The sequence below is a fragment of the Nycticebus coucang genome, chromosome 5 (genome assembly GCF_027406575.1).
Source record: "Nycticebus coucang isolate mNycCou1 chromosome 5, mNycCou1.pri, whole genome shotgun sequence".
Lineage (NCBI taxonomy): Eukaryota > Metazoa > Chordata > Mammalia > Primates > Lorisidae > Nycticebus > Nycticebus coucang.
Window position 1 is genome coordinate 94,436,301 of NC_069784.1, and position 11,956 is coordinate 94,448,256.

Consider the following 11,956-nt stretch of genomic DNA (forward strand, 5'->3'; position numbering starts at 1 on the left):
TTTATTTGTTTTTTTTTTTTTTTCAAGACAGAGCCTCAAGCTGTCGCCCTGGGTAGAGTGCCATGGCATCACAGCTCAAAATAACCTCTGTAGGATAATATTTAGAGTTTATACCCACGGCAAAGCTGCTGTTCTTTCCCGGTCAGGCAACAACCTCAAACTCTTGGGCTCAAGCAATTCTCCTGCCTTCACCTCCCAAGTAGCTGGGACTACAGGCATCCACCACAATACCCAGCTATTTTTTGCTTGCAGCTGTCATTGTTGTTTGGCGGGCCCAGACTGAATTCAAACCCACCAGTTCAGGTGTATGTGTCTGGCACCTTACCCGCTTGAGCTACAGGCGGCAAGCCAACTTTGGCTAATTTAAAAGAAAATTATTTATTAAAAGGGCATGGGAGTAACCTGCAGAGAGGGGGCATAAGAGCAAACTGCAGAACCTGTCCAGTCTGGCTGTCCCCATGGCAGAGACACCAGGCTCCAGGCTTGCTCCAGTGACTGTGCTGACCATGGAATCTACCTGTCACCTCCAGCACCACTGTCTCCTTGAAGCCAGGAGCCAGACTAACTGCAGTTGGCATCATCAGCAGGGAAGATTCACCCTAGCCCCTGATTCTTCAGATCCCTAGCTCTGAATTAGAAGCAGAGGCAGAAGATGTGGATAGGTGGGTCTGAGTGGTGAAAGTAGTGAGGCCTGAGTCACTCGCTTGCCCTCTTGCTGCAAGAGATGCTGGGGGAACAAATGAAACACAACTCTCACCCAGACAATACAGGAGGCATGGATTCCCCAACACAGGAAGGGCCCTAATACCCTGGACTAGCAAATACTACTACTACTACTAATAATAATAATAGTAATAATTACAGATGCCCAGTAGAAGATCAGAGAGAAAATTTCCTTATTGGTCAAAATATCAGATGCAGCAGAAGGACCACAAATTCTAGCCGTTAACTTAGGGGCTGTTCACCATAGAACTAATGCATTCACTTCTCTGTGCTCTGTACCAGTCAGCCAGCCAATCATCCCTACAGGTTGTCAGGTAATAGGCAAGGTAAAAAATTAAATTAATTATTCAAACTGGAAATGTATACATAATTTTCTTCCATAGTAGTTTTTAGAAAATGTTACAATCAAATTGCTCTTCTCTACACCTACCAAACTTCCTGTCTACTGCAGCTACTAACACAGAACGCTTACATTGGTGTTGCTATGACAGCAGTTGAGCCTTTAAGATTTAAATGGGTCAATTTACACCCAACTGGTGCAACACACACATTCTGGGTGAAGGGCACACTTATAACTTTGACTTAAAACGTACAAAAGCAAATTATGTAACCAAAACATGTATATCCTGGTAACAGCCTGAGATTTTTAAAAAAGATATAAATCAGTAACTGCAAAAAAAATTTTTTTATTGAAACAAATGACAAATTTTATTACATGAGTTAATTTTTATGTCCAAGCACAAGGATAATGAAATATATTTTCCATGCAAAATATTATATACATTAAATAACATACAGTGGTAACAAAAATTATTTTTGAAGTTAGAGTGTTTCTCTGAAGAACTGTTTTAAAAGTTCTCATCTAGCTATTTATTGTTTCATATGGTTGCAAAAATTATGTTGCTTTGATTAACATTACATAATCACTTATATTTAATTATAAGAATAATGATACAAAATGCAGTCTTAAGTATTTTATGTATAAAATAGATATAACAAATAAAAACAATCTCTGTACTAGTTTCCATAACAGCACACAAATCAGTATGATTCTTATACAACCCCCAAACCCCAGAATGCTAAACTTCAGGACTTAGAAATCTCATAGTCCCATTTGCAATATGACTGTTATTCTAAGCCTCCAAAACACAAAATATTTAAATGTGCAAAAACCTACTTATGTATAATGAACACTATTGTACCAATGGGCACTCTACAGCCCTGACTCAAGCATTACAAAAGCTATCTATTTGTAACCTCTGTAATATTCTGAAATAAAAAAGGAAAATAGCAAAAGCATATTTTACAGCAATGATTAAAAACGTTTTATTGTAGTAATAGCTTTTCAAGTGGTTTCTCACATCACAGGTGCTGGTTTCCTCTGTAGTTGTGGACTTACTTGTCATTTCCTCTTTTCCCTTTAACATTCTCTGTAGTTTTGTCGGCCACACTAAGCCTACTTCCTATTCTTCTCCTGAACATACCTATTTCTATCTCTAACCATCTGGCTAAGATGTTTTTATCACAGTCCAGACTAAAGGGTGGGCAATGGCCTAGGGGACCTTCAGCAAGAGGCAGAGCCAGCGTCTCCCTTCCAGACTTAGGCGTCTTCCTAAGCTTTCCACATGCTTGTGGTTGATCTCATAATTCTACTGAAGGTCAGGCAGTTGGGATGGGGATTGTTATGACTCAAACCAAATGGCTCTCAGAACTGAGATTGGAACTCTGGAACTTTACAGTGTTCATTGGGAATCACAGACCACCATGACGTCTATCATTCTACTAGAGTTTTCTTTCAGTATCTACTTGATGAGAGTGTATATCTCATCTCTGCATTTCCCAAACAGGGCTGTTAATCAGACCCATCTCCACATCCACTGTGAGTGAGACAGGCATAGTTCAGGCCTTCAGGCATGCCAGGAGGGCAGGAAGCCACTTGTTTTTCTTGGCAGAAATCTTTGTCTGCATGTGGTTCCTTCTCTTCTTTCTTTGGACCATAAGATTCCGATTCCTGACAACCTAGAAGACCCTCTGAATTTTCTTCACGTTGGCTACATTCTGTAGCAAGGACCATATAGTTTAACCCTTCTTGATTCTTGGTTTCCTTTAAAGCAATGGACGTAATGTCACCTGAATTCAAACAGATCATATTGTCCACTTCACCTGTGAAAAAATAGAAAAGTTATTCTAGCATGTATTTGTTTTCATTTATTTGTAATAACAGGCTATATGAGAATTATAGCAAGACCAACTTTACGCATTTATTCAGGGAACATTTGTGAGTACTGCTAAGTTCTGGGAGTACAAACACAAACAAGACTCGTTCTCTGTTCCTTGAAGCAATTGCAGTCTTGCAGAGAAGCAGATGTATAGAAGGTGGTGTGCACTTTAATAGAGGAATAGATTAAATATAGTGACAGCACAGATGAGATTAACTCTGCCTTAACAAGTACAGCAGGTCATGATCTTTGTGTAAGAATTAAGGGCCTATAATTCCTTTACTAGGTTTATACCCAGAAGACCAAAAATCACAATATAACAAAGACATTGTACCAGAATGTTTATTGCAGCCCAATTCATAATTGCTAAGTCATGGAAGAAGCCCAAGTGCCCATCGACCCATGAATGGACTAGCAAATTGTGGTACACATATACCATGGAATATTATGCAGCCTTAAAGAAAGATGGAGACTTTACGTCTTTCATGTTTACATGGATGGAGCTGGAACATATTCTTCTTAGCAAAGTATCTCAGGAATGGAAGAAAAAGTATCCAATGTACTCAGCCCTACTATGAAGCTAATTTATAGCTTTCACATGAAGGCTATAACCCAACTATAGCACAAGACAATGAGGAAAGGGCCAAGGAAGGGGAAGGGAGGGGGGAGGTAGGGTAGAGGGAGAATAATTGGTGGGGCCACACCTACAGTGCATCTAAAATGGGTACTGACAAAATTTACTAAAGGCAGAATACAAATGTCTACATACAATAACTAAGAAAATGCCATGAAGGCTATGTTGAGCAGTTTGATGAGAATATTTCAGATTGTATATGAAACCAGCACATTGTACCCCTTGATTGCACTAATGTACACAGCTATGATTTAACAATAAAAATAAATAAATAAATAAATAAAAGAAAAATAAATAAATAATTTAAATAAAAAAAGAATTAAGGGCCTAGGATGGCCCCTTGTGTGTAAAATATTCACTCTTTCATCATTCCACAGCAGCTAAAATGTCTACTTTTGAAGACTTAATTCTATAGATTTAGTAATTTAATCACCCAGTAAGATAATATTTACTGAATGCCAACTACATGCCAGGCTGTGTTCCAGGTATTTTTGATACATCAGTGAATGAAACAAAGTTGTTCCTGGGCTCAGCCCTGATGTACAAGCCTTAGTATATTTGGAATGAACTTAAATTGAAATTCAGGGAAAATGAAATAATTTCAAAGGACTAAGGAAAAAGCACCCATTGTACCTATTTTTTCTTGATGGAATTTTAATAACTCTACCTATTTATCAAGTTTCACACCTGAACTATAAAGCATATTTTATTGTAAGAGCATATGAGCTACATCCCTGGTCCATATCACTGAGTGTGCATTTCTGTTGCAGGCCCTGGAACTGTTGAAGAACAAGATGGCCAAACAGGCTCACTCGTTCCTTGGCCTCATCTCATTTTTCTCTTCATTGTTGAAACCTAATTGTAGTATATTTTAAACTCTATGAATAGTTAGTGCTGTAAAATATCTCCCCAATAGAAATAACTTTTTCAGATACCACCTTTGGTTCATGCCTACATGCTGAATACCTGCAGCTGAAGAAGTCAACTGTTATGAATATGTACTCAGCTGTTGAGAAATTCATAAGGTTAACTTGGTATATATAGTAATGGCAATAGAAAATATCAAAAAATAGGAAGAAATAAAATATTCCACTTTAAGTCATCCAGTGACTCAGACAATTAAGGAAATTAGGATGTTCTGGAAGGGCTTAATGAAAGTAGGCTAAAGAAAAGTTTAGAATTTGAAGAAAAATTTAAATCTACAATGTAGTCTGCCCATTCATTTCAGCTGCTGCATTGCCGTATCTTCAAAAAATTAAGCAGCAGATTAGAAAACTTCCTACCAAAACATTATTTTAATTTTTAATTTACCTTTTTGCTTGTTATTTGAAACGACTCTTTAATATGAGGCGAATACATTTACTTTGCAAATTCTCTTGTCATGTGTCAAAGAAAAATCATTAGCTAACTATTTCACTGCTTCATCGTACTTGCAGCAATATTTAGTAACTTGACCCTGGCAAGCCTTCAGCAATTAGTGCGTCTTCATGTTGCATGAAAAGCTTATGCGAGACCATGGCAGCAGGAAGAGGTTGTTTTGTTTATCTTTATTTAAAAATGATTTCATAGAAAGCCTATAGGTTAGACCTTAAAGAATATACCCTGAACAAAAACAGCAGGCACTCCACGCCCTCTTTTAGGAGGAAATATTAAAATAAAGACTTCCAAGTAAGACAGAGTATTAACAGGCAAGACATATGCCGGCTGACTGGCTATGTTTAGAACAGCAGAGGAGCATTTCGATTTGTTTCCTGTAGAACTCTCTGGGACTGATGAGGTGATGTTTACACAAATGTTTGAATGAAGTCACTGGGATATTTTTACTAGATGCCCAGATATGTTACTAATCTTCTCTCTCTATCCCTTTTCCAACCCATTAGGTCAGTAGGACCACAGGACAGGCCTGGTATTACTGCTCCTTGCAATCCTAAGGCCCCCTTTTGTTTCTTAAAAAAGGGCCTTTCATTGGTTTTTCTTATCTTCTTATGTATCTCCCACAACAACAATTACGACAGACATCTTAGTGCTTTGCTAAAAATGCCCACCAGTCAGCACAGCAGCAAACTATTATTAAACACGTACTCTTTTATTAAAAACATAATTAAGTCTAGGCTTGCCTTGAAGGGACTGTTCCACTATTTCAAACCCTTCGTTTCTATCTCTTCTCTGTTCCCTACCTCTCTTGTCCAATCATAATTTTGATGATTAAATTATTTGTGATTTCTATATTTCTTCACATTCTTTTTTTTTATTTATTTACATTCTTTAAGATTTATATTCATTGTAGATTTACGTTCATTTGAAGTAATGAAATGATGATTTTTTTTTCTTTTACTAAAACTATAGGCCCAGAATTGCTTCTTTCTGTCTAAATCATCATTGTTTGATTAGATGCCCTTTTAGACTCTTCCCGCATCATTATTCTGAATACTTAAATCTGCTTCTCTATTTTTATGAATATTGTTTAGAATCTTAATTCCTTCTGCCAACAACTTAGCATCTAAATAAATCTGGAATAACCAGGACAACCTTTCTAGCAGGCCATAAGCAATAATTTCCTTCATTATACCTAATGGTGCAGCACACCATTGATAACATAACTGAGGAGAAAGTGTGGACAGTTTCCTTACCACAGCCATAGCTTTATGAAGGCTGAGAGCCAAGCCTCTAGAATACAGCTAAATTCTGGCCCCATCTCAGCGGTATAATCATGGGCAAGTTGGAAACCTTAGTTTTCTTGTCTGTAAAACAGTGTTAATAATAATATTCATTTCATAAGGATGTTGATAGGGTTTAATGAGTTAAACTACCTAGAGCAGTGAGTGGCACATAGAAAGTTCAATAACAAAATTAGCTATGATTGTAATTAAAACCTTACACAGAAAGAATTTTGCTCTGGATAGTTAGTGTGAGCATTGTTTGTTACCTATCTCAGCCTTGTAGATGAACTAGGCAATGCAACCCTATCTCAACTATCCATGGAGACTTCTGGTAGAACGCAACGTAAATCTAAGCTCTTGGGCCATCACCCATTATGGTGATTTGATTATTAAATTTTTTGTGATTTCTGTATCTCTTTACATTCTTTAAGATTTATATTCATTGTCTGTCAGAAGCCTCTGTGATTTTTATAAAATGTCTTCAACACATTAGAAGGAAAAGATTCCATGGGCAAAGAACTGAATTTTAATATGCAAGTCAGCTGCAGAATCCATGCCTCCTTCTGGAATGCTTTACCTCTCAGTAACATGTAACCGAGTCCTTCTTTGTGAACCATTTTCCTTTAGGTTTCCATGACAATAGCTCCTTCTGCCTTCCCTCTGCCCTTCTCCTCCTCCTGTCTACCATCCTTCTTTGTTAGTCCCTCCTAAACTGACTGTTCTCAGGGTCCTATCCTCTGCATGCTCTCTTTTTATACTGCACTATAATTTAATGACCTCATCTACACCCATGACTTCAGCCACCTACATTTACAGAATGATCCTTTCAACTGAGCACAAACCCTCTCAACTCTGTCCTCTGCTTCTCCACTTAGATAACCCACAACTACTCAAACCACAGCAAAGCTGTTCCTCCTCTTTGGGAACAGAGCTGCTTTCCACCTGGTTTCTCAGAGCTCTGGGAATCATAATCGTCTCCTCCCTTCCTCACCCAATCGGTCACCAAGTCCTATCATACCTACCTTTGTGGTAACTCTGGCCTCACTTTTCTTCTCTCTATACTTGTTACCACTCATTAATTCAGCTTTTATTAATTTTCATTTCTTACTTTGGTTAGTGCAACCCGTATCCCCTCAGTTTCATCATTTGCCATTTTCCCACCCTCATGTATGATAATCTGGTACTCCACGCCTTTCTGTGTCCTGCTCCTTCTAACCTGAAGGACTTTTTTTCCTCACCTCCCCGCAGGTCCCAGCTTAGAAGTATCTCCTCCCTGTGGCTTTTCTTGACTCTCCCTCTGCCACTGTGTTGGACTAGGCATCCTTCCCCTGGACTCCTAGAGAACGTGGATTCCCTCCTTGTAATAACATAGAGGGTGACTTCTGGCGGAAGATGCAATAGAAAATCATCTGTTCACCAAGTCCTTAAAACTTACTTTATCTATAGAAAAAGATCATGAATAACTAACATGAGAATCTATAGAATACCAATTCCTCTGCATTACATAAATTTTATCTCTGATTCTCACCAGTATATATGCAAATGTACATATATAAACATTTCTGTAAATGGTTATATATGCACATAAAATATCTACAAGTATGCAACAAAATTATTAACAATGGCTAGCACTAAGGAATGGATAGGGAGAAATGAGGAAACTTATACTTTTTACTCTGCTTAGATTATTTTATGTACTTTTTATAAAAACATAAATTACTTTTACAATAAAGATCTTAAAAATGTAGGTAGCATTATAAAATAAGATAGCAAACAGCAGTTACTGAGAATAATTACTACAAAAGTTAGAAGGAAAACGAGGAAGAAATCAGGAGTCTTTTTTTTTTTTTTTTTTGAGACAGAGTCTCACTGTGTCACACTCTCTAGAGTGCTGTGGCGTCACAGCTTCCAGTATTCTCAAACTCTTGGGCTTAACCAATTCTCTTGCCTCAGCTTTCCAAGTAACTGGGACCGCAGGCTCTTGCCACAGTGCCCAGCTATTTTTTTTTTGTAGTTGTTGTTGTTTAGCAGGCCCAGGCCAAGTTCAAACCCACCAACCCTTGTGTATGTGGCTGGTACCCTAACCACAGAGCTATGGGTGCCAAGCCAGGAGTCACTTGTAAGGTTGATGTAAAATAACATTAAAGTTTTTTTAAACCTTTAAAATATAATTAATTGTGCTTAATCTATAAAGCCAATGAATATGATATTCACAAATTTGAGTCTTCTCAGTCAAGTTTTTTTTTCTAAAGATAAAAACAGTGATTTAGTCAGAAAAACAGGCCTTCAATGCCAAGTGAGCAAAGCCATGTTCTGTTTACCTTTCAGATATCCATACATTCACTCAATCACCCACAGCCATTTGTCTACTCAGGAATAATCATTTTACATATTGGCACACCACCCTAGATCGTGGCTCTTCTAAAATTTCTATATGTGAGGCTGTAACAAATAAGAACCAGGCCAGGCAGGAGCAGATTCAAATGGCTTGAGTTAAACGTTATTATTCAGTAGTGAACTGGTGTCACCCATCTTTCTTGTCCTATGCCGAGAGCAGCTTTCCAAATCGCCAGTAAAATCTTGGTTCACTACGAAGCTTTGCATACAAATTAAAGAAACTGACTCTAGTTTCTCAAGGGAAATAAGTATACTTACCATACTTTTTTCATTAAAACAGACAAGAGGAACACATTAGATACAGGTGCTTACCACTATGCCTTCCCCGAAAGTCAACACCTATCTGTTGAAATTTTTTTTTAATTATCAAAATTTCATTCAGAAAAATCTTCCATTAAGTAAATGTTTAGAAAATGAGAAAGAATATATTTTTCCAAATTCCATGTGATCTTCATACAGGCAAAGCTATGTGAAGAACCCTCTAAAAGTATGGGGTTGCAGTAGCACCTGTAACTCTAAAGTGCTCTGCCATTGGCACTCTCAGAATCAGCTCAGTCCCAAGATGAGAAAGTGAGTGGAGCCAACATGAGGTTATTAACAAGGCTGTTCTCATGAGGGTTATGGTACATGGCCAAAGCAAGCCCGGGCCTTTTAATTGTCATTTAGCAGTTTACATCAAAGAAGTTACATGATCTGAGTCTTATGTTCATAGCATGATCCAAAGTTGCCCAAAATGTGTAGTCAGAAGCACTAGACAAGTAGATATTTGTTCTCAGGCTGTGGCTGCTTTTTTCCCAGCCGTTAGTCAAGTGCATTAGTCAAGGTGAAGGTCTCAGATGTGACGGTCATCTGGCTGTGATATCTATCACCTTATTGATGGCCAAGATGGCTTCAGCTGACCTGTCTGGCTAGGCAGGTGTCCCCTTCCTCCCTCGCTGCTTCACATGTGCCCCTCCTGAAGCTACACACTTGGATGAAGAAGACGACCATTTCCGACAGAGAAGGACTGGTCTTTGGTCAAAGGTGTACAACTACCTGTGTTCCCTCATAGAATCTCCAAGTCAGCTCTCAAAGGGACGTTCTCATTGTGCTACACAGTGAGAGGAGATGACGTCACAGCCATCAGCCCTCTTACAGTCGATCACTGCCAATACCAGGTGGCCTAATTTCTAGGAGATTCTGAGTTAGAACCCATCTTGCCAGGTTTATTTCTAAGCAAGAATGTCTGAATTTAAATAAACAAAGGGCCTCTCAAACTTTTGATGAAAAGAAGGCATTCTAGAGAAGCTGAAGAGGAACATTTAAAAAATCACTTTTCTGCAGCAAATTAGATGAGCATATGGTGAATATGATTTTGGAAATTAATTAACATTATTAATTCTAATTCTGTTTCTTACTATACATTGAACTAAAAGGCTTATTCTGTTTCCATCACCATACAATGGTTCCAGAAGATTATTGTCTTATTTACCAAAATACTGAAATCATAGACTCACATTAGATCTTAGCAAAACCTGACTTACTACAATAATCATAGCAAAATTACCCAGCAGTTAGAAGCAAAGGGTTAGATATGTGCATAGCAGTATGGATAGATCTTTAAAAATAAGGTGCTTAATAAAAACAATAAACAATCATGATGATGGTGGTATCCGCATATTATTATTCTTACTTTCAAATGCCTTGTGTGTACATCCCCTTTCAACCTTGTTCAGTTCACAGTGAAGAGAACACTGGAAAATTCTGAAGAATCAAACTTACCTTCAAAGCCTTCATTTATGACTCCACTGGTGTTTGCTTCAGCTCTGCACTGAGAAATACTATTTAAGGAAAAATTTCTGAATAACTGAAGCTGATCTTGAATTCTATGGAAAGTAGGCCTTCGGTCAGGATCTTGAGCCCAGCAATGAATCATTAAATTCCACCTGGATATATGGGTAAAGATGAGAAAGGAAATGGTGATTGGGTATCATTACTAAAAAGCTAGATCAGGTCATTTTAGAAGTGAAAAGAATTTGAGTTATTACCAGATGCCCACAATTAATATGAATTTATGTATGATGAGTCAGAACAAAGGCTTTTGCTTCGTTAGAGTGGGTTATGATATTACTATCTTTATTAGATAGCATCTTTCTTTTGAAAAGCTGGTATTAGTGCAACAGTTATTAATCTAAATAAACAAATGGATAAACAGATGATTGGAAAATATCTACTCAACACATAAGGAAACTAACAGCTGTAAAAATTATTTATGAAGGTGAGATTTAAAAGATTACTCCAGGACACACAGATGCTTAGTGGCAGAACCAGAGATAGAACCAGATTTGACACCACATGCTGGGTACTCTCTATTACATAGTCAGGTTAATCAAGAGACAGAATTCTGAAAGATGTTTGGAGAACACTTAGAGATCTAAAAATAGATCTGCCATTCAATCCTATAATTCCTCTACTAGGTGTATACCCCGAAGACCAAAAATCACATTATAACAAAGATATTTGTACCGGAATGTTTATTGCAGCCCAATTCATAATTGCTAAGTCATGGAAAAAGCCCAAGTGCCCCATCGATCCACAAATGGATTAATAAATTGTGGTACATGTACACCATGGAATATTATGCAGCCTTAAAGAATGTTGGAGAATTTACCTCTTTCATGTTTACATGGATGGAGCTGGAACATATTCTTCTTAGTAAAGTATATCAAGAATGGAAGAAAAAGTACCCAATGTACTCAGCCCTACTATGAAACTAATTTATGGCTTTCACATGAAAGCTATAACCCAGTTATAACCTAAGAATAGGGGGAAGGGGGGAGGGAGGAGGATGGGCGAAGGGAGGGTGATTGGTGGGATTACACCTGCGGTGCATCTTACAAGGGTACATGTGAAACTTAGTAAATGTAGAATATAAATGTCTTAACACAATAACTAAGAAAATGCCAGGAAGGCTATGTTAACCAGTATGATGAAAATGTGTCAAACGGTCTGTAAAACCAGTGTATGGTGCCCCATGATCGCATTAATGTACACAGCTATGATTTAATTAAAAAAAAAAAAAGAGAGAGAGACAAAGTTCCCCAGATATTCATAGCTGGCCGATTAAACGTTACTTTTCCTGAACGGTTGTCTAATAAACATCTGTGCAGCACTCTGAACTAGTGTTCATTCATTCACTCAGCAAAGATTTCGAACACTTACTTTATACCAGTTTTGCATTAGGAGCTAGCAATGTGGCCATCTGGCTCCTGTCCTTATAGGTGACATGTAAATGTAAGAAAGTAGAAAATACATCACACCACAGACTATATGAACAAAAAAAA

At 37.7% G+C, this 11,956-nt stretch overlaps 2 protein-coding genes across 3 annotated transcripts in view; one reads left to right on the forward strand and one right to left on the reverse strand.

The window, feature by feature from the left end:
* VGLL2 (vestigial like family member 2) overlaps positions 1 to 11,956 on the forward strand; it is a 33,203-nt gene that overhangs the window by 20,999 nt on the left and 248 nt on the right. The window lies entirely within an intron of this gene.
* Positions 1,464 to 11,956, reverse strand: part of ROS1 (ROS proto-oncogene 1, receptor tyrosine kinase) — a 132,234-nt gene continuing 121,741 nt past the window's right edge. For both annotated transcript variants that reach the window (XM_053591541.1, XM_053591542.1), the window contains 2 exons: positions 10,395 to 10,558; positions 1,464 to 2,886 (listed from right to left, as the gene is read on the reverse strand). In XM_053591541.1, coding sequence (XP_053447516.1) covers positions 2,576 to 2,886; positions 10,395 to 10,558 — 475 coding nt within the window. In that variant the 3' untranslated portion in view covers positions 1,464 to 2,575. The remainder of the gene's footprint in view (positions 2,887 to 10,394; positions 10,559 to 11,956) is intronic.